The sequence below is a fragment of the Pan paniscus genome, chromosome 16, assembly GCF_029289425.2.
Source record: "Pan paniscus chromosome 16, NHGRI_mPanPan1-v2.0_pri, whole genome shotgun sequence".
In the NCBI taxonomy this organism is placed as follows: domain Eukaryota; kingdom Metazoa; phylum Chordata; class Mammalia; order Primates; family Hominidae; genus Pan; species Pan paniscus.
In genome coordinates, this window is record NC_073265.2 from 29,879,424 (window position 1) to 29,904,178 (window position 24,755).

The 24,755-nt window shown below is 41.2% G+C and overlaps 1 protein-coding gene across 1 annotated transcript in view; it reads left to right on the forward strand.

Annotated features, from left to right (window-relative positions):
* The window catches only part of KNL1 (kinetochore scaffold 1), a 70,415-nt gene that overhangs the window by 40,193 nt on the left and 5,467 nt on the right, over positions 1-24,755 (forward strand). Inside the window, exons 14-24 of the mRNA XM_034938545.3 lie at positions 6,767-6,882; positions 10,839-10,929; positions 11,498-11,614; positions 12,831-12,918; positions 16,162-16,239; positions 16,410-16,449; positions 17,331-17,432; positions 17,865-17,965; positions 20,781-20,849; positions 22,906-23,015; positions 23,220-23,338. Coding sequence (XP_034794436.2) covers positions 6,767-6,882; positions 10,839-10,929; positions 11,498-11,614; positions 12,831-12,918; positions 16,162-16,239; positions 16,410-16,449; positions 17,331-17,432; positions 17,865-17,965; positions 20,781-20,849; positions 22,906-23,015; positions 23,220-23,338 — 1,031 coding nt within the window. The remainder of the gene's footprint in view (positions 1-6,766; positions 6,883-10,838; positions 10,930-11,497; positions 11,615-12,830; positions 12,919-16,161; positions 16,240-16,409; positions 16,450-17,330; positions 17,433-17,864; positions 17,966-20,780; positions 20,850-22,905; positions 23,016-23,219; positions 23,339-24,755) is intronic.

Below are 24,755 nucleotides of genomic sequence, written 5' to 3' on the forward strand. Positions count from 1 at the left end.
GCTGGAGTGCAGTGGCATGATCTTGGCTCACTGCAATCTCCGCCTCCCAGGTTCAAGCGATTCTTCTGCCTCAGCCTCCCAAGTACCTGGGATTACAGGCACATGCCACCACACCTGGCCAATTTTTGTATTCTTAGTAAAGACAGGGTTTCACCCTTTTGGCCAGGCTGGTCTCGAACTCTTGACCTCGTGACCCGCCCACCTCAGCCTCCCAAAGTGCTGGGATTACAGGCATGAGCCACCACGCCTGGTGCGTGAATATACTTTAAAATTCATTTAATTGTATACTTAAATGGATGGATTGCATTGTATGTGGATTATATCTCCATAAAGCTGTTTAGAAACAAATCAATTACTGGAGAATTATATATTTGAATGTGAAAGGTAAATCAAGGATAGAAATTGGGAAGATGGGCACACAACTCTTTTGGGCCTCAGCCTCATTACCATGATAGCTGCCAGTAGAATCCTCTTGCCTCAGCTATAGATAGGGAGGAGAAAGGAGCTTAGGTGTGCATCCAGGGGCTGATACTCTTTCTACTTTTCTTATAAAGGGAAGGTAGAAAGAGTATTAGGAGACCAAGACCAAACAGAGGAGAGCAGAGGGGAAGGATAGGAACAGGGAGGATGTTGGCAGGGTGAAGGAGGGAGAGGATGCTTTAGGAATTGATCCTTGACAAATTGATGTTATGAATCTTCCCCTTTCCTCCCAGGTCTTGCTAAAGTCAGGAGGGGTAGTGATAGGAAAATATATCTGGGAACAAACCTATCAAAATGGAAAGAGAGTTCAGGGTACTTCAGGAAAGAAGTTGAAAATCCCAAAATAGGAAAAGGCCAAAGAGATGGATTATATGTGGACCATGGAAAATGAGGTTTGTGGCTGTGGGCATCTGTTTCAGGATTTTTTTTTTTTTTTTGAGATGGAGTTTCGCTTTGTCATCCAGGCTGGAGTGCAGTGGCACGATCTCGGCTCACTGCAACCTCCACCTCCTGGGTTCATGCCATTCTCCTGCCTCAGCCTCCCGAGTAGCTGGGACTACAGGCACCTGCCACCATGCCCGGCTAATTTTTTGTATTTTTTTTTAGTAGAGACAGGGTTTCACTGTGTTAGCCAGGATGGTCTCGATCTCCTGACCTCGTGATCTGCCCACCTCAGCCTCCCAAAGTGCTGGGATTACAGGCTTGAGCCACCATGCCCGGCCTGTTTCAGGATTTGTTTTTTGAGACGGAATTTCACTCTTCTTGCCCAGGCTGGAGTGCGGTGGCATGATGTCGGCTTACCGCAACCTCCACCTCCCAGGTTCAAGCGATTCTCCTGCCTCAGCCTCCCAAGTAGCTAGGATTACAGGCATACACCACCACGCCTGGCTAATTTTGTATTTTTAGTAGAGGCAGGGTTTCCCCGTGTTGGTCAGGCTGGTCTCAAACTCCTGACCTCAGATGATCCGCCTGCCTCAGCTTCCCAAAGTGCTGGGATTATAGGTGTGAGCCACCACACCCACCTGGGGAATGTATTCTTGAGGCAGGGGGAGAGATGTGTGCCAGCCCTCATAGACATGTACACACCTCCCATATATACGTACAGTTGCAGGAACTCAGTTGGCGGCACTAGCAGAAGGTGCTGTTGTAGAGGCCCATGACCCCCTGCATGCTCATGTAGTGACTCAGGCCAAAGTACTATAACTCACATCTCCTAGTAAGGGTGAGGATCTGTTTTTGTTTTTTGTATTTTTTTGAGACAGAGTCTCGCTCTGTCACCCAGGCTGGAGTGCACTTCCCAGGTTCAAGTGATTCTCCCTGCCTCAGCCTACCCAGTAGCTGGGGATTACAGGCACCCACCACCATGCCTGGCTAATTTTTGTATTTTTAGTAGACATGGGATTTCGCCATGTTGACCAGGCTGGTCTCGAACTCCTGACCTCTGGTGATCTGCCTGCCTCGGCCTCCCAAAGTGCTGGGATTACAGGCGTGAGCCACCGCACCCAGCTGGTTGAGAAATTATTGCAAGTGCTCCTGCTAGGCTTGAAGTTCTCAGGTGCTGATTATGTATAAGTTGGACACTACTTAATCATAGTAAGTCCAGGAGAGGAGGGTGGCTTTACACGTGGTGCTGAATTCAAGGTGCAGCAATTAATCCACCCACTGCATACAGCATAGGCAACTGCATTCAATATGTGCTTGCTGTGCATGAGCCTAATATTCACTGGCACTTTTCTTCCTGGCAGATCTCTGGGAATGTGGTCTTGTGCTTCACTTTATGTGTTATGAAAGTTTATGATGAAACCTTTTTAAAACAATTTTAGTATTATAGAAAATTTCAAACATATCAGAAAATAGAGAATAGTTTTATTAACCCCCTGTGTGTCTGTCACCCAACTTCAAAAATTATCAACTCTAGTCTTGGTGCTATGGCTCATACCTGTAATCCCAGTACTTTGGGAGGCCTAGGCAGGAGGATCACTTGAGGTCAGGAGTTCGAGACCAGCCTGGCCAACATGGTGAAACCCCCCTCTACCAAAAAAATACTAAAATTAGCTGAGAGTGGTGGTGCATGCCTGTAGTCCCAGCTACTCGCGAGGCTGAAGTGGGAGAATCACTTGAACCCGGGAGATGGAGGCTGCATGAGCTGACATCGCGCCACTGCACTCCAGCCTGAGCAACAGAGTGAGAGCTTGTCTCAAAATTATCAACTCCTGTTTTTTCTCTACCGAACCCTCCATTTCCCCTCCCCCCCATTATTGTGAAGCAAATTCCAAGCATCATCAATCTATAAGTATTTCAATATGTATTCCCTAAAAAAGGTGAAGACTCTTATTTTAAAAACATATCCAATATAATCATACCATAAAATGGTTAATTATTCAGTCAATGTTTACATTTCCCTGATCGTCTTATGCCTTTTTTTTTTCCCAGTTTGTTATCTTGGGATCCAAATGAGATTCAAACATTGCCGATTAGTTGAAATCTCTCTCTAGTCTTATAATCTATAAGGTCCTTTTCCATCTCTCTTTTTCTTTTTTCTTTCTTTTTTTTTTTTTGGTATTTAAAAAATTTTTTTAATCTTCACTTGTTTTCTTTCCTTCCTTCCTTTTAATGAAGAAACCAGTTTTTTCTGTAGAGTTTACCACAGTCCAGATGTTGCTAATTGTGCATACCCAAATATTTCTCTGCCCTTTTTTTTTTTTGTAAATTAATATAGGCTTGATTAGATTAACAGCGTTTTTTTTTTTTTTTCCAAGTTTACTTTATCGTTGTAATTCCATTAGGAAATACATAATGTCTGGTGATGACATGTATGCAGCCATTAATTCATTAGAGGTTGTAAAGAAGTGATATACTCCAGGTTGAGCATCCCTAATCCAAAAAATCATAAATCTGAAATGCTCTAAAACCCAAAATTTTTGAGTGCTGACGTGACACCACAAATGGAAAATTTCACACCTGACCTCATGTAATGGGTTGCTGTTAAAATGTACTGTGAGTCAGGAATGGTGGTGATGCTGAACAACCACAGATAGTCCACATGGGTGGCCGAGGTAGTGATACCTTTGCTTTATGATGGTTCAATATATATAAGCTTTGTTTCATGCAGATTATTTAAAATATTGTATGAAATTACTGTCAGGCTATGAGTATAAGATATATATGAAACATAAATTAATTTCATGTATAAACAGGTTCCATCCCCAAGATATGTCATTATGTATATGCAAATATTCCAAAAATCTGAAAAAAAAAATCCAAAATACTTAGCTGGGCATGGTGGCTCACACCTGTAATCCCAGCACTTTGGGAAGCCAAGGCAGGCAGATTGCCTGAGCTCAGGAGTTCAAGACCAGCCTGGGCAACACGGTGAAACCCTCTCTCTACTAAAAATACAAAAAAAATTAGCCGGGCCTGGCAGCATATGCCTGTAGTCCCAGCTACTCGGGAGACTGAGGCAGGAGAATTGCTTGAACCTTGAACCCAGGAGGCAGAGGTTACAGTGAGCCAAGATCACGCCACTGCACTCCAGCCTGGATGACAGAGTGAGACTCCATCTCAAAAGAAAGAGAGAGAGAGGGAGGGAGGAAAGGAAGGGAAGGGAGGGGGAGGGGGAAGGAAGGGAAGGGAAGGATAGGATAACATAATCTGGGTTCTAGTGTTGTCATTATTTAGAGATGGGGTCTCACTTCCTCACCATGCCCAGCTAAAGTTTAAAAACTGTTTTAAAGACAAGCTCTTGCTTTGTTTCTCAGGCTGGTCTCAAGTGATCCTCCTGCCTCAACCTCCTGGGATTACAGCATGAGCCACTGTGCCCAGGTCTGCCATTTCTTTTTCTTTTCTTTCTTTTTTTTTGAGATGGAGTCTTGCTCTGTCACCTAGTCTGGAGTGCAATGGTGCGATCTCGGCTCACTGCAACCTCCGCCTCCCGGGTTCAAGTGATTTTCTCGCCTCAGCCCCCCAAGTAGCTGGGATTACAGGTGCCCGCCACCACGCCTGGCTAATTTTTGTATTTTTTAGTAGAGGTGGGGTTTCGCCAGGTGGGCCAGGCTTGTCTTCAGCTCCTGACCTCAGGTGATCCGCCTGCCTTGGCCTCCCAAAGTGTTGGGATTACAGGCGTGAGCCACCGCGCTGGCTGCCATTTCTTTTTTTTCTTTCTTTCTTTTTTTTTTTTTTGAGACGCAGTTTTGCTCTTGTTGCACAGGCTGGAGTGCAATGGCACTGTCTCTGCTCACTGCAACCTCCGCCTCCCGATTTCAAGTGATTCTCCTGCCTTAGCCTCCCGAGTAGCTGGGATTACAGGCATGCGCCACCACACCCGGCTAATTTTGTATTTTTAGTAGAGACAGTGTTTGTCTATTGTTGGTCAGGCTGGTCACCAACTCCCAAACTCAGGTGATCCGCCTGCCCTGGCCTCCCAAAGTGCTGGGATTACAGGCATGAGCCACTGCACCCGGCCTGCCATTTCTTTTTTAACCAGTACATATAGTTTTGATTTTTATGTATAATTCTAGCCTTAAAAATCCTTTTTTTTTTTTTTTTTTGGCTGGGTGCAGTGGCTCATGCTCATAATCCCAGCACTTTGGGAGACCAGAGGAAGAGGATCACTTGATCTAGGAGTTTGAGACCGGCCTGGGCAACGTAGCAAAACCCCATAACTAAAAAAAAAAATTTTGGCCGGGCACGATGGCTCATGTCTGTAATCCCAGCACTTTGGGAAGCCGAGGTGGGCAGATCACCTGAGGCCAGGAGTTCGAGACCAGCCTGTCCAACATGGTGAAACCCCATATCTACTAAAGATACAAAAGTAGCCGGGCGTGGTGGCACACACCTGTAATCCCAGCTACTGTGGAGGCTGAGGCAGGAGAATCGCTTGAAGCCGCGAGGTGGAGGTTGCAATGAGCTGAGATCACGCCACTTCACTCCAGCCTGGGCAACAAGAGCAAAACTTCATCTCAAAAAAAAAAAAAAAGGAAAAAAAATTTTTTTTAATTAGCCAAGCGTGGTGGCTCGCATGCACCTGTAGTCCCAGCTAATTGGCAGGCTGAGGTTGGGGGACTGCTTGATCCCGGGAGGCTGAGGCTGCAGTGAGCGGTGATCACACCATTACACTGCAGCCTAGGTGACAGCTAGACCCCATCTCAAAAAAAAAAAGGCTAGTCATAGCTGGAGACAGTGGCTCACATCTATAATCCCAGTGCTTTGGGAGGTTGAGGCAGGAGAATCACTTGAGGCCAGGAATTCGAAACTATCCAGGGCAACATAGCAAGACCCCATCTCTACAAAATTTTTAAAATTAGCCAGGCGTGGTGACACACCTGTAGTACTAGCTACTGGAGAGGATGAGGCAGGAAGATCGCTTGAGCCTGGGAGTTGGAGATTCAGTTGTAGGGTTTTGTTTGATTTTTGTAAATAAGGAGCTGACTTGATTTTTTTCTTTTCTTTTCTTTTTTTTCTTTTTTTTCTTTTTTCTTTTTTTTTTTTTGAGACGGAGTCCTGCTCTGTTGCCCAGGCTGGAGTGCAGTGGCGCAATCTTGGCTCACTGCAGCCTACACCTCCTGGGCTCAAGTAATTCTCCTGCTTCAGCTTCTGGAGTAGCTGGGACTACAGGTGTGCGCCACCATGCCCAGCTAATTTTTGAATTTTTAGTAGAGACAGGGTTTCACCTATTGGCCAGGCTAGTCTCAAACTCCTGACCTCAAGTGATCTGCCTGCCACCTCCCAAAGTGCTGGGATTACAGGTGTGATCCACTGTGCCCGGCCCTGACTTGATTTTTTCAATACTGCATCAAGGACATCAAAGCCATTGGATTAGTTCTATAAAACATTTTTAAATAACCAAATTTTCACTGCCTTATTTTATAATTGGAGGATGTGCCAGAAAAGTTTGAGTTCAGCCTGGGATAGAGTAAGGATTATGGCTAGAGAATGGGAATAGTTACTAGGAAACTGGCTTAAAAAAAAAAAATTAAAAAGGGTTCCTGGTAAGTTGAATTTTTAGGTAATATTTATTTTCTTAACGCATAGCCATTTTCAAACTACTGTCATTCCCATGTGAGTAAGAACAACCACAGTTCCAGTAAACATCTATGGGGAAAGGGACTTAGAAGTCAGAGACTTGAATTCAGATTCCAATTTTTTGTTTACTGGCATTATGAACTTGAGTATTCAAATTTTTCTTTGTAGAACATTTTAAAATAGGCACTCTGAAATTTGAGTTAATTCTTATATATGGTTTTGTCTGCAAGATACCAGTTCTCAGGGACTGAATTTTTTTTTCCAGTTTACTGTAAACACACCACCTACTCCAGAAGACCTGATGTTAAGTCAATATGTTTACCGACCCAAGATACAGATTTATAGAGAAGATTGTGAGACTCGTCGCCAAAAGATTGAAGAGTATGAAAGCTTTAATTTTTATGTGTGTTTTTTTGAGGGGAGGGATCAGTGAATAGTTTGTGTGGTAAGGTTTTGATTAGAATAATGCTGGCATGGGGTAAAATTGATGGCATGAATTGGCAGTGTGATGTGGGAGAAAGAGCTTTGGCCTCATAGTCAGACTGAAGCTCAGTCTTGGCTTCAACACTAGCTGTGTAACCTTGGGTAAGTCATTTAACCTTCATTTCCAAATCCTTAAAGTGAGGATAATAAAACCTACTCAGCCAATAGATATGAACAATAGAAATGGCGTATATAAATTGTTTTCATACCATTCTTAGGAAAAGGTAGGTCCTTAATAAGAATAAACAGTAATTTTTAGATTATGATATCATAAGTTGATTGCTAGAGAACACCTTCAAAAGAAAATATCCTTTAGAGATTTATGCAAGTTGAGTAACCTTAATCTGGAAATCGGAAATCTGAAATGCTCCAAAATCCAAAACGTTTTAGCCACCAACATGATGCAAGTGGAAAATTCCACACATAAATACGTAAGTACTTTACACAAACTTTGTTTCATGCACAAAATTGTTTAAAATATTGTATAAAATTACCCTCAAACTATGTGTACAAGGTATATATGAAACATAAATGAATTTCACGTTTAGGCTTGGGTTTCACCCGCAAGGTATCTCGTATATCCAAATAGTCCAAAATCCAAAACACTTCTGGTCCCAAGCATTTCAGATAAGGGATACTCAATCTATATATAGTGCCTGAAATCAGATTACCTTTGAGTTTATAATTTTACAACATTTACGCTTGTTTACATATATAAAAGAACATGGTTTTACGTAGAAGATAGCTCATTGCTATGGTATACGTAAATACTGCAGACTGATTTACAAATTAGATACATCTAGATTCCCTTAGGTAAATCAGACTTTAAAACTCAAAGTAATGTTTATGTCATGCTTATCTGGGACTATCCAACTAAATTTGAACCAATCTAACAGAAAAGAAATAAAATAGTCTTTAAGAATTATCTGGGTTTTAGAAGTAGAAGAAAAAGAATATTAAACATTTTTCAAAAGAATTATGTAGTTTTGGCTGGGCGCAGTGGCTCACGCCTGTAATCCCAGCACTTTGGGAGGCTGAGGCAGGTGGATCACGAGGTCAGGAGATCGAGACCATCCTGGCTAACACAGTGAAACCCCGTCGCTACTAAAAATACGAAAAATTAGCCGGGCGCGGTGGCGGGCACTTGTAGTCCCAGCTACTCGGGAGGCTGAGGCGGGAGAATGGCGCCGAACCCAGGAGGTGGAGCTTGCAGTGAGCTGAGATCGCAGCACTGCACTCCAGCAGCTTGGGCCAAAGAGCGAGACTCTGTCTCAAAAAAAAAAAAAAGAATTATGTAGTTTTAAAATCAGAAATTTAAGATATTTCAGATTTTCCTGATTCTGTTCATTTAACAAATATTTATTGAGCACCTACATCTGCCAGGTACTATACTATGCACTGGGGTTCATCGCTGAACAAAACTGGCAAATTTTGTATCTTCATGTTGTTGGAAAGAGTTGGCTGTGTCAGGATTTCCCTGAGAATGTTTGTTTGTTTGTTTCTTTGTTTATTTTAATTGAGACAGAGTCTCGCTCTGTTGCCCAGGCTGGAGTGCAGTAGCGCCATCTCGGCTCACTGCAACCGCTGCATCCTGGGTTCAGGCGATTCTCTTGCCTCAGCCTCCCGGGTAGCTGGGATTACAGGTGCCCACCAACATGCCAGGCTAATTTTTGTATTTTTAGTAGAGATGGGGTTTCACCATGTTGGCCAGGCTGGTCCTGAACTCCTGACCTCAAGTGATCTACCCACCTCGGCCTCCCAAAGTGCTGGGATTACAGGCGTGAACCACCACACCAGCTGAGAATGTTTATTTTGAATGAAACAGGATCTTACACTCAATGAGCGGTAGGTTTAGTTGTGCTTTACTGTTTGATTTTGCATCTGTGTGCCTGCATATATCCTCTACAAGAGATATTCTATCTCTGTTAGAAATTTATTTTCTCCATTTATTAACAAAAGACTAATATATATTGAGACTATCATAACTTTGCTGCTTTTATAGATGCTATTCTAAAAATGTGAAATAAGCCTTTGAACTGAATTGGAAACTTTTATTTTATTTTTTATTTTTATTTTTGAGACAGAGCCTCACTCTGTCACCCAGGCGCGATCTCGGCTTACTGAGAACTCTGCCTCCTGGGTTGACGCCATTCTCCTGCCTCAACCTCTACTACTACAGGCACCCGCCACCATGCCTGGCTAATTTTTTGTATTTTTAATAGAGACGAGGTTTCACCGTATTAGCCAGGATGGTCTCGATCTCCTGACCCCGTGATCCACCTGCCCTAGCCTCCCAAAGTCCTGGGATTACAGGCGTGAACCACCGCGCCTGGCCGGGAACTTTTATTAAAATAATACACAAAAAAATTAGCTGGGCGTGGTGGCACGCGCCTGTAGTCCTAGCTACTCGGGAGGCTAAGGCAAGAGAATTGCTTGAACCCAGAAGGTGGAGATTGCAGTGAGCCAAGATTGCGCCATTGCACTCCAGCCTGGCAGCCTGGCAACAGGGTGAGACTCCGTCTCAAAAAAATAAAATAATAATAGCTACAACTTTATAGCAGCGATCATTGACAGACCTTAGGATTCTTTATAAGCGAAATGTTTCACATTGGAACAAGTTGGTACGTTGAGTTGAGAATTCTGTTAGTGATAGAAGTTTTTTTGATGTATGACATTCTTGAACTGCTATTCTTCAAGTGAATAATCAGGCTTTTCTTGAATGAATTCCCTTCTTATTATGTAGAAAAAAACTAGGAAGAATTAAATTAAGCATGATTGTAGATCTGAGCTGGTTCATTCAAGCTGGCTTCTGAACCCTATGCTTGAAGGGGTGGCCTGCCCCTCCACACTTGTGGGTATTTCTAGTCGGATGGGACGAGAGACTGAGAAAAGAAATAAGACACAGAGACAAAGTATAGAGAAACAACAGTGGGCCCAGGGGACTGGCGCTCAGCATACCAAGGACCTGCACTGGCACCGGTCTCTGAGTTCCCTCAGTTTTTATTGATTATTATCTTCATTATTTCAGCAAGAAGGAATGTAGTAGGAGAGCAGGGTGATAATAAGGACAAAAACATGTAAGCAATAGAATCTACGTCATAGTTAAGTTTAAGAGAAGGTATGGTGACTGGATGTACACGTAAGCCAGATTTATGTTTCTCTCCACTCAAACATCTCAGTGGAGTAAAGAATAACAAGGCAGCATTGCTGCAAACATGTCTCGCCTCCCACCATAGGGCGGTTTTTCTCCTATCTCAGAATTGAACAAATGTACAATCGGGTTTTATACAAAGACATTCAGTTCCCATGGGCAGGCAGGAGACAGTGGCCTTCCTCTATCTCAACTGCAAGAGGCTTTCCTCTTTTACTAATCCACCTCAGCACAGACCATTTACGGGTGTCGGGCTGGGGGACAGTCAGGTCTTTCTCATCCCACGAGGCCATATTTCAGACTATCACATGGGGAGAAAACTTGGACAATACCCTGCTTTCAAGGGCAGAGGTCCCTGCGGCCTTCCGCAGTGCATTGTGCCCCTGGTTTATTGAGACTAGAGAATAGCGATGACTTTTACCAAGTATACTGCTTGTAAACATTTTGTCAACAAGGTACGTCCTGCACAGCCCTAGATCCCTTAAACCTTGATTTCATACAACACATGTTTTTGTGAGCTTCAGGTTGGGGCAAAGTGGCTGGGGCAAAGCTACAAATTAACAACATCTCAGCAAAACAGTTGTTCAAAGTACAGGTCTTTTTCCAAATGGAGTCTCTTATGTCTTTCCTTTCTACATAGACACAGTAACAGTCTGATCTCTTTCTTTTCCCTACAGTGCTAATTAACTTTTCCGTATTTTAGATTAAAGCTTTCTGCATCGAACCAAGATAAGCTGTTGGCTGATATAAATAAGAACCTGTGGGAAAAAATGAGACACTGCTCTGACAAAGAGGTACTTTTGTCTCATTTTCTGAATGAGAATCAGTGAAGACATTCTGAACGATGTTTATTGTGAAATGAGTAACTGTTACTTGGTCATAGTGATGAGTTATTTAACTTATTTTTTAAGTGTAATGTGGTACCAAGGTCTTATTTAATTATACACAATTGTTAATATATAATCTTTTCAAACCTGAGATGATCAATTTAATATATGAAATATAGTTGAAGTTTATTTAGAGTTCCCTCCTTGCTATTTGCCTTTCGCTTAGATTTAGACGAAGAAAAGATTTACTTTAATTGATTAAATAGCAAGCAACCCATTTTATATGCGCCCTAATATATTAAAAAGTTTCATTAACTAAGAGCCTGTCATTTTCTAATTCATAATATGAATAAGTGAATTAAAGGCAGGAATCAAAACGGAAATCTTTTTTCTGGTCTTAGACAATTATATGGAATTAAATTTGCAAATGACAAATATCCTGCCTTAGGATAGGCAAAGCCTAGCCTTCCTAGACCATTTACCTCTTCTGACTCGTTTGTTTTAGTACAGTGTTCTCTATAACTTTCCCTTCCAGCTGAAGGCCTTTGGAATTTATCTTAACAAAATAAAGTCATGTTTTACCAAGATGACTAAAGTCTTCACTCACCAAGGAAAAGTGGCTCTGTATGGCAAGCTGGTGCAGTCAGCTCAGGTAATTTGAGACAGTTAATATCATAGAAAGAGAGAGATATTAAAATTACTTTCTAGTGGTTATAGAATATGAAGAATCTTCCTTAGAAGACATGTGAATAAGACTTGGGCAAAAACTTACAATTAAGAGGTAAGTTTCAATTTGTCAAAAGTGGCAAATCCTGACATCTTGAGTAATACTGGAATATAATTACTAATGTGGGCCTATGTCTCATCTCAAATGCTATTATCCATCATACATACTGAAATAAAATACATAGGATTCTGGTCTCCCATTGCTAAGGACTATACCATAGTATTATCTTCTTCATAGTCCATACTAAGCTGTATATGTATGCACATGTGTTTAAAGTAGCATTTCCCAAAATGATTAGCTTTTTTAAAAGGCTCTGCATAAAAAAACTTTCCATTGGCAAGTAAGTATGGGAAATGTTGCAAGCAATATGCCCTTTCAGAGAAATATAATTTTTTAAAGTCTAAGCATAAATGCTGTAATTCTTTTTGACCACTGTTTCCTATGTTTAGTTTATCATAGAAATGTTTTTAAGTAATAAATATTAATATATTGTATTCCATGGAACACCTATAGAAATGCTAAAATAAAGTACCAGAATTAGTTTTATGTCAATATGCTTTTTAAATTATTTCATTTTCTTTTAATAAAATATTTTATTAAATTTATAAAATAAACATTTTATTTTCCAGAGTTCTTTTGGCTAAAACTTATTTTAATAAAATTTACTTTTATTTTTTAAGTTCCAACCTAAAGCTTTGACCTTCATTTTAAGATTTGCCTGTTTGTAGGCTGGGCGCGGTGGCTCACACCTGTAATCCCAGCACTTTGGGAGGCCGAGGCGGGTGGATCACGAGGTCGGGAGATCGAGACCATCCTGGCTAACACGGTGAAACCCTGTCTCTACTAAAAATACAAAAAATTAGCCAGGCATGGTGGCAGGCACCTGTAGTCCCAGCTAATCAGGAGGCTGAGGCAGGAGAATGGCATGAACCTGGGAGGCGGAGCTTGCAATGAGCCCAGATGGCACCACTGCACTCCAGCCTGGGTGACAGAATGAGACTCCGCCTCAAAAAAAAAAAAAAAAAAAAAAAGATTTGCCTGTTTGTGATCATGATAGAGCGATTATGTGAGCAGTTAGAACCATTTATAATATATTTTCTTTAGAGGTTTAACTTGACAGTCTATAATCTTTTGTATTTAGAATGAGAGGGAGAAACTTCAAATAAAGATAGATGAGATGGATAAAATACTTAAGAAGATCGATAACTGCCTCACTGAGATGGAAACAGGTAAAGTATTTTAAATACTTTTCCAAAAGAAAATTTAATTTTATCTAAATGCTCTCCTACAGTAGAGAATGTTGGTACCACGATATTGAAGACTTGTATTAGCAACTTGAGATATTAAATTAGAGTAAATTGGCCGGGCGCAGTGGCTCACGCCTGTAATCCCAGCACTTTGGGAGGCCGAGCCGGGCAGATCACCTGAGGTCAGGAGTTCGAGACCAGCCTGGCCAACATGGTGAAACCCCATCTCTACTAAAAATTTTAAAATTAGCTGGGCGTGGTGACAGGCGCCTGTACTCCAGCTACTCGGGAGGCTGAGGCAGGAGAATAGTTTGAACCCAGGATGTGCAGGTTGTAGTGAGCCAAGATTGCGCCACTGCACTCCAGCCTGGGTGACAGAGCGAGACTCCATCTCAAAAAAAATAATAATAAAATAAATAAATAAATAAATTAGAGCAAATTAAAGTTCCTTTACTATAGTCATCCATAATACAATCAAGAGCTGCTCAAGATAACCCAGACTGTAATTTTGTGTTTTTTAATAGATGAATTTATCTCAGTTTGAAAACCGTCTATCCTTTCAGTTTGGTCTTTCATAATCCCAACTTTTTAGAGTTACTCTCCTGAAACTCCTTTCTCAAAGATCACATAATTCTGCATAGTCATCAAATTTTGTTCTTCTCAGTCCTTAGCCATTTTGACCTCTTTCAGCATTTGACACTGATGACCGTTCTTTTCTTCCTGAAATGTTCATCTCCCTTAATCTCTGTGATAATGCACTATCTTGACCCAGTTGTTTTCTCCTGGCTGCTCAATCCAGCTTCTCTGTTGGCCTCTCTTTCTCTAACTGATCCCTTGTGGGGATTTAGATTTTATCATCTGTTCTTTTCTATATTCTCTCCCCTAGTGCTTTCGTGTGCCTTAATAATTATGTGACTGATTCCCAAATTTAAATTCCTCAAGCATTTTTTGAGCATATACTGCATACCAGATACTGTGCTTAGTATCAGAAAATAAATAAAAATATTTAAGACACAGATTTTGCCCTAAAGTAGCTTATAATCATTTCAGGTGAGGGCGTCTTTAGCCTCTCTTTCTTGAATTCTAGACTCAATTTCTAGCTTCCTTCTGAACCTGTATGCAAAAAATATCCTAAAACACCTTAAACTGTGAATACAGCCTGGGCAACAGAGTGAGGCACTATCTCTACAAAAAACAAGAGATTAGCTCAGCGTGGTGGCACATACCTGTAGTCCTAGCTACTTGGGAGGCTGAGGCAGGAAGATCTCTTGAGCCCAGGAGGTCAAGACTACAGTGAGGCAAGATCACACCACTGCACTCCAGCCTGTGCAACAGAGCGAACTAAATAAATAAATTTAAATATATTCTCCGAGCTCAAAAATAAAATCCAGAAACTTGTTCTCTCTTATGATGTTTCTCATCTTTATTTATAGCAGTCACAATTCTTATACATTGTAAAAGCTCAATACTTTCATTGTCTTTGAGGCTCTCTTAACAAGTCCTGTCATTGGCAGCTTCAGCATCTGATGTGTTTATTTTCCTTTCCTATTAAGGCACACCTTAATTCTGAAATGTGCTATTTCAGTCTTCTAACTAATCTTTATACATTCTTACCATTATTCCACCTTCTTCCATTCCAACCTGCACATTGCTGCCAGATTAATAATTATGAAAGACAGTTTTCATTAATGTTACTCCTCTGAAAAACTTCTGTCTTTCCATTTATTATAAAGTCCAAACTTAACTTTCTTTTTTTTTTTTTTTTTTTTGAGATGGTATTTCACTCTCGTTACCCAGGCTGGAGTCAATGGCACAATCTCTGCTCACTGCAACCTCCGCCTCCCGGATTCAAGCGATTTTCCTGCCTGAGCTTCCCGAGTAGCTGGGATTACAGGCATGCACCACCAGGCCCTGCTAATTTTTTTTTTTTTTTTTGTATTTTTAGTAGAGACAGGGTTTCTCCATGTTGGTCAGGCTGATCTCGAACTCCCGACCTCAGGTGATCCGCCCGCCTCGGCCTCCCAAAGTGCTGGGATTATGGGTGTAAGCCACCGCACCTGGCCCAAACTTAACTTTCTCTGTGGTTGGCTTAAAGAAAAAAAAAAAGTCCAAACTTCTGAGCTTGACATTTCATATCTTCTACAGTTGTTTTAAGATTTACATGATTTGTTACTACTCCCATACACCTCTTAAATTCCAACCAAACATTGCTATTTTTATGCAGTTCTGCCACTTTTTTGAGACAGAATCTCTCTCTGTCACCCAGGCTGGAGTGCAGTGGCATGATCTCTGCTCACTGCAACCTCTGCCTCCTGGATTCAAGCAATCCTTGTGCCTCAGCCTCCCAAGTAGCTGGGATTACAGGCATGCACCACCACCCCCAGCTAATTTTTGTATTTTTAGTAGAGATGGTGTTTCACCATCTTGGCCAGGCTGGTCTCAACTCCTGACCTCAAGTGATCTGCCCATCTCAGCCTCCCAAAGTGCTAGGATTACAGGCATCAGCCATTACGCCTGCCTTTTTCTTTTATTTAAAAAAAAAAAAAGAGAGGCAGAGTCTCACTCTGTTGCCCAGGCTGGGGTGCAGTGGCATGATCATAGCTGACTGCAGCTTCAAACTCCTGGGCTCAAGGAATCCTCCTTCCTCAGCCTCCTGAGTAGTTGGGACTATAGGCACATGCCACTAGCCTGATCATTTCTACTTTGGTCTTTGCTACTACATACTACGTTCTCTTTCTGTTTTTCACCAAAGAAAGTAGTCTCTTTTCCTTGAGCTCTCATGGCTCTTTTGTTAGTACTTCTTATATTACCCATCACATCTACTTGTATTATAGTTATTTTGTATAGTTTATCTTCCTGATTAAATTATAAGCTCTGTGGAGGCAGGAATCAGCTCTTTTTCTCCATCTCCTTCAGAGTCCCTAGGACTATATTTCATACAGAGTAAGTGCCTAGTACATGTTTTTTGCACTGAATTGACCATGAGTACATGAATTCCATAGTCTAAAGTTCACCCCTTTGTTGACTACCTTACTTTCTCTTTCACAGAAAAAAAAAAAATAGAAACCATCAGACTAGAACTTCTGAACTTCCTACTACCAAAGAAACAATCTGTCGTTGTTTAATAAATTGTTTTTGATTGAATTATTCTTTTTTTTCCTTACTTTGTTTTCTTTTTTTTACTATTTTTCACTGAATTATTCTAACAAATACTGTCTACTTTAGAAACTAAGAACTTGGAGGATGAAGAGAAAAACAATCCTGTGGAAGAATGGGATTCTGAAATGAGAGCTGCAGAAAAAGGTAATTGAATTAGTTAAGGAGATAAATGGGTGTGGGGGAAGCCCTTCTGTTCTGAGTTTGTTTATATACTTTGGTGAGATTAAGTCAGAATTTTCAATGAAACAGATGATTTTTATGGCAACATTCTAATATGTTTGTTCTGTTTTTTGTTTTTTTTTCTGTTTCCAAAGAATTGGAACAGCTGAAAACTGAAGAAGAGGAGCTTCAAAGGTCAGCCTTCAATCCAAGTGTTAGAAAATATAATGCTAAACTACAGAAGACTAGATGACTTCCTGCCTCCAGAGACTGACAGGATTTGGGGACATGAGTCTTGATTGAGGCTGACTCAGGGCTTCTCCACTTTGAATGGAAACCTAGAGTCCATCTTAGTCAACAGTAGTTTTGAAGCACTTATTGTTTACAGGGCATTTATCCACAACAGTGTTTCTCAAGCTTGAATACTACCAGTATCCTTTTTGTTTAATAAATGTAAATATAAACAAGTATAAAATGAAGTATATATTTTTTAGGCCTATGAATCTTATTCAACTGTAAGTGTAAAAGAAAGTAAATAGAAATAATGACAAAGCCACTAAAATTCTAGTTGACAACATTAATTTGACAGGTGATACTGTTTGGCTGAAATTAAATTGATGCTAGCAAAATGATTAACAAAGATATGTTCTGTTTAGCTCTAACAACTAAACAAAACCAAATACAGGCAAAAAAAAAAAAACTGTGACATGTCTCAGTTTTAAAGTATATCTTATGATCTACATTATGCTTTTATTTTTATATTTTTGCTTTTTATCAAAAATAAAAATGTAGTATTTAAAAATTATCTTAACATGTGAATCCCAAGGATATCTTCATGGATCCTAATTTGAAAAACAATGATTTATGCCTTTCCCAGGTAGACCCACTTCTAGATTAATGCTTATTAAAAAAAAAAAAAAACTAAGAATGCAGAAATGGATGCCATACACCTAACATTATTACCTCAATGGGGAGTCATGTAGCATGTGACTTCTTATCATAAACCTTTTATATTGATAGAGTCTGAATTCTCTAACAAAAGCCTTATCTCTCTGAATACCTGCTTTTATTTGCAGAAATCTCTTAGAACTGGAGGTACAAAAAGAGCAGACCCTTGCTCAAATAGACTTTATGCAAAAACAAAGAAATAGAACTGAAGAGCTACTGGATCAGTTGAGGTAAGGAAATGCAGGCATCATTTGTTTGTGTTTTATTCTGTACCTTGTGGTTGTTTAAACCGATCGGAGCAATTGAGGTATTTTTAATGTGTTGCTGTTTTTAACCTATACAGTGCTGTTTCAAAAAGAGTCAGTGTACTCAACAGTAAGCTGGAAATAGAGTAGAAGAACTATGGAATTATAATTTTTCCATATTTTATACTTTTCATTGCATAGACTTGGTGTTTCTCCGATATACAACTCAAGATTGGGTTCTTAGTTATTTCAAAAGCTTAAGTTTGTACATTCACAATATATGAATTGAAATATTTTCTCCCAGTCCAGTGGAAAAACATTAGCAGCTGCTGTTGGTATTGTTTGGGTGGTATCAGAAGTTCTCTTTTATGTTAATTTTAAAAATGCTTTTTAAAAATCTTGTTTATCTCTCTACAGCTTGTCTGAGTGGGATGTCGTTGAGTGGAGTGATGATCAAGCTGTATTCACCTTTGTTTATGACACGATACAACTCACCATCACCTTTGAAGAGTCAGTTGGTAAGGAGCCAAAGTGAGATAATTCTTTTACAGAAAAATGAATGGCTACACTCACTAAAGATTCAAATCTTTATTTTACTATACTGATAACTATTGGCATGATGAGAGCACTGCTGAAAGTCTTAGAACAGTCACTTTATTGATAGAATTTTATTTTATTTTGTAAAGAATAAAATAAAAATGGAATTAGTGAACGTTGCCCTTTGTTGAATTACATTAAATAAAAATTTTGCTCTGCAAATAATGGATAAACATGCTACTCATGTCTATTTACTATGAGTTTCTTTCTTTTCATCTCCATCTTTCATTATAGAGAATAGAGAATTTACCCTAATGGCTGGAGATTCTTTTTTTTTTTTTTTTTTTCTTTTTTTACTTAAGAGTGAGGCCCTGCAGCTCACGCCTGTACTCCCAGCACTTTGGGAGGCTGAGGTGGGCGGATCATCTGAGGTCAGGAGTTCGAAACCGGCCTGGCCAACATGGTGAGACCCCGTCTCTACTAAAACTACAAAAAATGAGCTGGGCATGCACCTGTAATCCTAGTTACTCGGGAGGCTGAGACAGGAGAATCATTTGAACCCAGGAGGTGGAGGTTGCAGTGAGCCAAGATCGTGCCACTGCACTCCAGCCTGGGCAACAGAGCAAAAATCTGTCTCAAAAAAAAAAAAAAAAAAGAATGAGGCCCTAACAAGTTAATTGGAAGTTCTGTGTGTATAGGTGGGTTTATCATCTAAAAGGATAAAATCACTATATAGGGTGGAAATCACTATATGGTAACTGGACAGAGGCCCAGCTGTTTTGTTGGAGTTTACTAATTGTCAGTGTCTTTTAGGTATTTTCTCTTTAACCAGTCAGCGTCAACATGGCCAACCATGGGCAAACATGGCCGTATTGGAACGTAGGATCTTCACAATCTCTGGGCCTCTAAACCTGATTCTCCTTGAAAGTTTCTTTTCTCAATGAATAGCGTTACCTTCTGTCCAGGTCCAAAATTAAAACTTAGGAATCCCTCTATACCTCTTTCTCCCTCGCTGTACATATTCAAATCATCAGTAAGACATGCTTTTTGTTTTTATTTATTTATTTTTATTTTTATTTATTTATTTTTTTGAGACAGTCTCACTCTGCCACCCAGGCTGAAGTGCAGTAGTGCAATCTCTGCTCACTGCAACATCTGCCTCCTGGGTTCAAGTGATTCTCCTGCCTCAGCCTTCCAAGTAGCTGGGATTACAGGCATGCGCCACCACACCCGGCTAATTTTTTTATATTTTGTGGGGATGGGGTTTCACCATGTGTGTTGTCCAGGCTGGTCTCAACTCCTGACTTCAAGCGATTTGCCCACCTTGGCCTCCCAAAGTGCTGGATTACAGGCATGAACCACAGCGCCCAACCTACTGGTTTTAATTTCTTAATATTCATCCACTGTTTTTCATCTGTTCTGTCAATAATCATCTCTAACCTAGATGACTACAGTAACATTCCAACTGGACTTTATGGATCTTCTCCTCCTCCTCCCTGAAGCTATAGTGATTACTGAAAATCTGACTATGCACCTATTACTCTTAGGCTAATGATCAAAGTATTTGATCTAGCCTATGAAGCATTGCCTGAATTGAATTTTTCTCCTTTTCCTATCTCATACTACCTTCCTACCTCTGCACGTTGGCCACAGTGGACTTCTTTTATTTCCTTAAATTATCATGGTGTTTCCTGCTCAGCCATATTCATCCTATCTCAACACCTTCATGCTGATGTTTCTTATGCCCGAACGCTGTTTTCCCCCACTTCACTAATGAACTCCTACTAATAATTGTAAGAGCTCAGCTCTCAGTGATCAGTTTCTCACCCTTCTGTTGTATGTTCTTGCTTTCTGTGGTTTTCCTTAATAGTGCTTATCATAGTTTGTAGTTCTTGCTGTGTTTATGAGTGCAGTTATCTGTGTGTCTCCCTGAGTTGTAAGCTTGAGGGCACAGGTTGAGTATGCTGTTTTTCTCATGGTATCCACAGTGCCTAACACATAGAAAATATGTAACAAAGCATTCAATAAAGAGAAAACAATCAATTCAGGAGACAGAGATAACTCTAGAGTCTGGAGGAGCGAGCAGCTATCTCAGCTACCTAAAATGTATTATAGCAATGCTAAAAGCATAACTCATTTTTACTGTATTTATACAATGATAGGAGTTGTAGAGAGATGATAGCCATTTTCCTTATATGATTGCTGAAAATAAAATTATCTTTGCACAGAAGTTAGGGGTTAAAAGAGGAGGCCTTAACAAATATAGCTGTGTACTACCTTTTAAATGTCCTTCAAAGACATACCAATCAATGTAGTTGAACAGTCTCAGGGGAGCCTTTACTAGATACAGAGAATAATGATTCAAGGATAACCCTTCAACTTCCTCTGGAAAAAACTCTGCTACACAGGAGTAGGATTCTAAAGTACTGAGTTTTATGTGGCTTCAAATCAGGTAGTTTAAAAAAAAAAAAAAAAGGCCAGGCACAGTGGCTCATGCCTGTAATCCCAGCACTTTGGGAGGCTGAGGTAGGCGGATCACGAGGTCAGGAGATCGAGACCATCCTGGCTAACATGGTGAAACCCCGTGTCTACTAAAAGTACAAAAAATTAGCCAGGTGTGGTGGCGGGCGCCTGTAGTCCCAGCTACTCAGGAGGCTGAGGCAGGAGAATCGCTTGAACCTGGGAGGCTGAGCTTGCAGTGGGCCAAGACTGCGCCATTGCACTCCAGCCTGGGAGACAAAGTGAGACTCTCTGTCTAAAAAATTTTTTAAAAATCATTATTCTGGTTCTTTCTAGTTGGTTTCCCTTTCCTGGACAAGCGTTATAGGAAGATTGTTGATGTCAATTTTCAATCTCTGTTAGATGGTAAGTAGAAAACATTTAAGCCTCTAAAAATTTGTTGGGGCTGGGCACTATGGCTCATGCCTTTAATCCCAGCACTTTGGGAGGCTGAGGCGGGTGGATCACCAGGGGTCAGGAGTTTGAGACCAGCCTGACTAACATGGTGAAACCCCGTCTCTGCTAAAAATACAAAAACTAGCCGGGTGTGATGGCGCCCTCCTGTAGCCCTAGCTACTCAGGAGGCTGAGGCAGGAGAATCACTTGAACCTGGGAGGTGGAGGTTGTGGTGAGCCAAGATTATGCCACTGCAGTCCAGCCTGGCAACAGAGTGAGACCTTGTCTCAAAAATAAAAAATAAGGCTGGGCACGGTGGTTCATGCCTGTAATCCCAGCACTTTGGGAGGCCGAGGAAGGCAGATCACAAGGTCAGAGGTTCGAGACCAGCCTGGCCAACATGATGAAACGCATCTCTACTAAAAATACAAAAATTAGTTGGGCGCGGTGATGGGTGCCTGTAATCCCAGCTACTCAGGAGTCTGAGGCAGGAGAATTGCTTGAACCCGGGAGACGGAGGTTGCAGTGAGCCGAGATTGCGCCACTGCACTTCAAGCTGGGTGACAGAGCAAGGCTCCATCTCAAAAAAAAAAAAAAAAGATTTAAAAAAAATTATTACAGTCCGGGCATGGTGGCTCACGCATGTAATCCCAGCACTCTGGGAGGCCTAGGCGGACGGATTACAAGGTCAGGAGATCGAGACTATCCTGGCTAACATGGTGAAACCCCGTCTCTACTAAAAAATACAAAAAAATTAGCCGGGCGTGGTGGCTGGCGCCTATAGTCCCAGCTACTTGGGAGGCTGAGGCAGGAGAATGGCGTAAACCCGGGAGGCGGAGCTTGCAGTGAGCTGAGATCGCGCCACTGCATTCCAGCCTGGGCGACAGAACGAGACTCTGTCTCAAAAAAAAAAAAAAATTATTACTGGGTCTTGAGCAATGATTAATGGTAGCTATTTTCATAATTTAAAAATTACTGTTATGAGCACTTAGTCTGTATCAGGCTTGTGTATTACTTAAATTAACACTATGAAGTCCATGCAATTTGTTCCCCATTTTACAAATTAGGAAACTACAGATCAAAAAACTTAGGTGTTGTGTCTAGGATCACTTAGGTATTAAAGAAAGCCAGGATTGCTGGGTGCCGTGGCTCACACCTGTAATCCCAGCACTTTGGGAGACCAAGGCGGGCGGATCACTGGAGGTCAGGAGTTCAAGACCAGCCTGGCCAACATAGTGAAACCCTGTCTCTACTAAAAATACGAAGAAATTAGCCGGGCATTGTGGTGTGTGCCTGTAGTCCCAGCTACTCGGGAGGCTGAGGCAGGAGAATTGCCTGAATCCGGGAGGCGGAGGTTGCAGTGAGCTGAGATCATGCCACTGCACTCCAGCCTGGGCAATAGAGTGACACTCCGTCTCAAAAAAAGAAATGAAATCCAGGATTTAAACTCAGGTCTGTGTTACATGTAAACCCACACTCTTACTCAAGTACTGTTTCTATATGTGATAAAGTCTTGAGTTTTTGTAGAAATGTCCTATCTTCACCATACATGTTATAATCATGTTTGAAAATAAAAATGGAGAGAATACATCTGGGCATGGTGGCTCATGCCTGTAATCCCAGCACTTTGAGAGGCCAAGGCGGGTGGATTACCTGACATCAGGAGTTCAAGACCAGTCTGTCCAAAATGGTGAAGCCCCCTCTCTACTAAAAATACAAAAAGTAGCCGGGTATGGTGGCAGACGCCTGTAATCCCAGCTACTCAGGAGGCTGAGGCAGAAGAATTGCTTGAACTGGGAAGGCAGAGGTGCAGTGAGCCAAGATCACGCCATGGTATTCCAGCCTGGGTGACAGAGGGAGACAGGAGACTCCAGAAAAAAAAGAAAAAGAAAAAATGGAGAGAATACTTATGTACCTGGTAGTTTGAGAATATTTCTAGCTTATATAATATAGTATTTTTCACTTATATAAAATATATGAATCATAAGTAATAACCTGCTTTTGCTTTTTTTTTTTCCTTCCCCAGAGGATCAAGCTCCTCCCTCCTCCCTTTTAGTTCATAAGCTTATTTTCCAGTACATTGAAGAAAAGGAATCCTGGAAGAAGACATGTACAACCCAGCATCAGTTACCCAAGGTAAAGCCCGATTGAAGTATTTAAAGGAAAATTTGTGATATCTTTCCAAAAAAAGCAGAACTGAAACTTTACATAAATAATAGTGGATCCTGAAATGATAAATGTATTCAATTGTTTAACTTTTTTGAGTTCTTTGTAAGTGAGCCACTAAGCATTGAAATGTTTTCATAATTTCATTGGATTTTTTTTTCCCACTTTTTCTAGATGCTTGAAGAATTCTCACTGGTAGTGCACCATTGCAGACTCCTTGGAGAGGAGATTGAGTATTTAAAGAGATGGGGACCAAATTATAACCTAATGAACATAGATATTAATAATAATGAGTAAGTGTATTAGTTCCCAAGGACTGCCATGACAGAGTACTACAAATTGGGTACCTTAACAGGTTCTGGAGGCTGGAGGTCTGAGATTAAGGTGTAAACGGGTGTTGTTCTTTCTGAGGGCTGTTAGAATCTGTCCATGCCTTCTCCCAGTATCTGGTGGTTTGCTGGCAATCTTTGGCATTCCTTGGCTTGTAAATGCATAACCTTGATCTCTCCCTTCATGTTCACATGATGTCTTTCATTGTGCATGTCTGCATCCACATTTCCCCTTTTTATAAGGACACTAGTCATAGTGGATTAGGGGCCCACCTTACTCTAGTAGGACTTCATCTTAACATATTACTTGTGTAGTGACCAGATTTCCAAATAAGGTCACTTTCTGAGGTATTGGGGGTTTGGAATTCAACATATGAATTTTGGGAAATACAGTTCAACCCAACAGTAAGTACTTGGTCAGCAGTTTATTAAATGAATATATATATACAGTAAGTACTTGGTCAGGTTGGTCAACAACTTGGGCGCAGTGGCTCACTCCTGTAATCCCAGCACTTTGGGAGGCCGAGGTGGGCGAATCACAAGGTCAGGACTTAAAGACCAGCCTGGCCAAGATGGTGAAACCCCGTCTCTACTAAAAATACAAAAATTAGCCAGGCATGGTGGTGGGCGCCTGTAGTCCCAGCTACTCAGGAGGCTGAGGTAGGAGAATCACTTGAACCCAGGAGGCGGAGGTTGCAGTGAGCTGAGATTTTGCCACTGCCCTCCAGCCTGGGCACAAAGAGACTCCACATCCTCACACCTGTAATCCCAGCACTTTGGGAGGCCGAGGCGGGTGGATCACGAGGTCAGGAGTTCAAGACCAGCCTGGGCAAGATGGTGAAACCCTGTCTCTACTAAAAATACAAAAAATTAGCCGGGCGCGGTGGCAGGTGCCTGTAATCCCAGCTGCTTGGGAGGCTGAGGCAGGAGAATCGCTTGAACTTGGAGGGCGGAGGTTGCAGTGAGCCGAGATCACACCACTGCACTCAGCCTGGGTGACAGAGTGAGACTCCATCTCAAAAAAAAAAAAAAAAAAAGAGACTCTGTCTCAAAAAAAAAAAAGAGAGACTCTGTCTCAAAAAAAAAAAAAAAGAAAGAAAGAAAAGAAATAATATATACCTAAGTTGGACATGCCAGTGTGAAAAGAAAATGAAATTGGGCTGGGACGGTGGCTCACATGAGCCTGTAATCCCAACACTTTGGGAAGTGAGGCAGGTGGATCACTTGAGGTCAGGAGTTCAAGATCAATGTGGCCAACAAGGTGAAACCCCATCTCTACTGAAAATACAAAAATTAGCTGGGCGTGGTGGCACACACCTGTAGTCCCAGCTAATCAGGAGGCTGAGGCAGGAGAATTGCTTGAACCTGGAAGGTGGAGGTT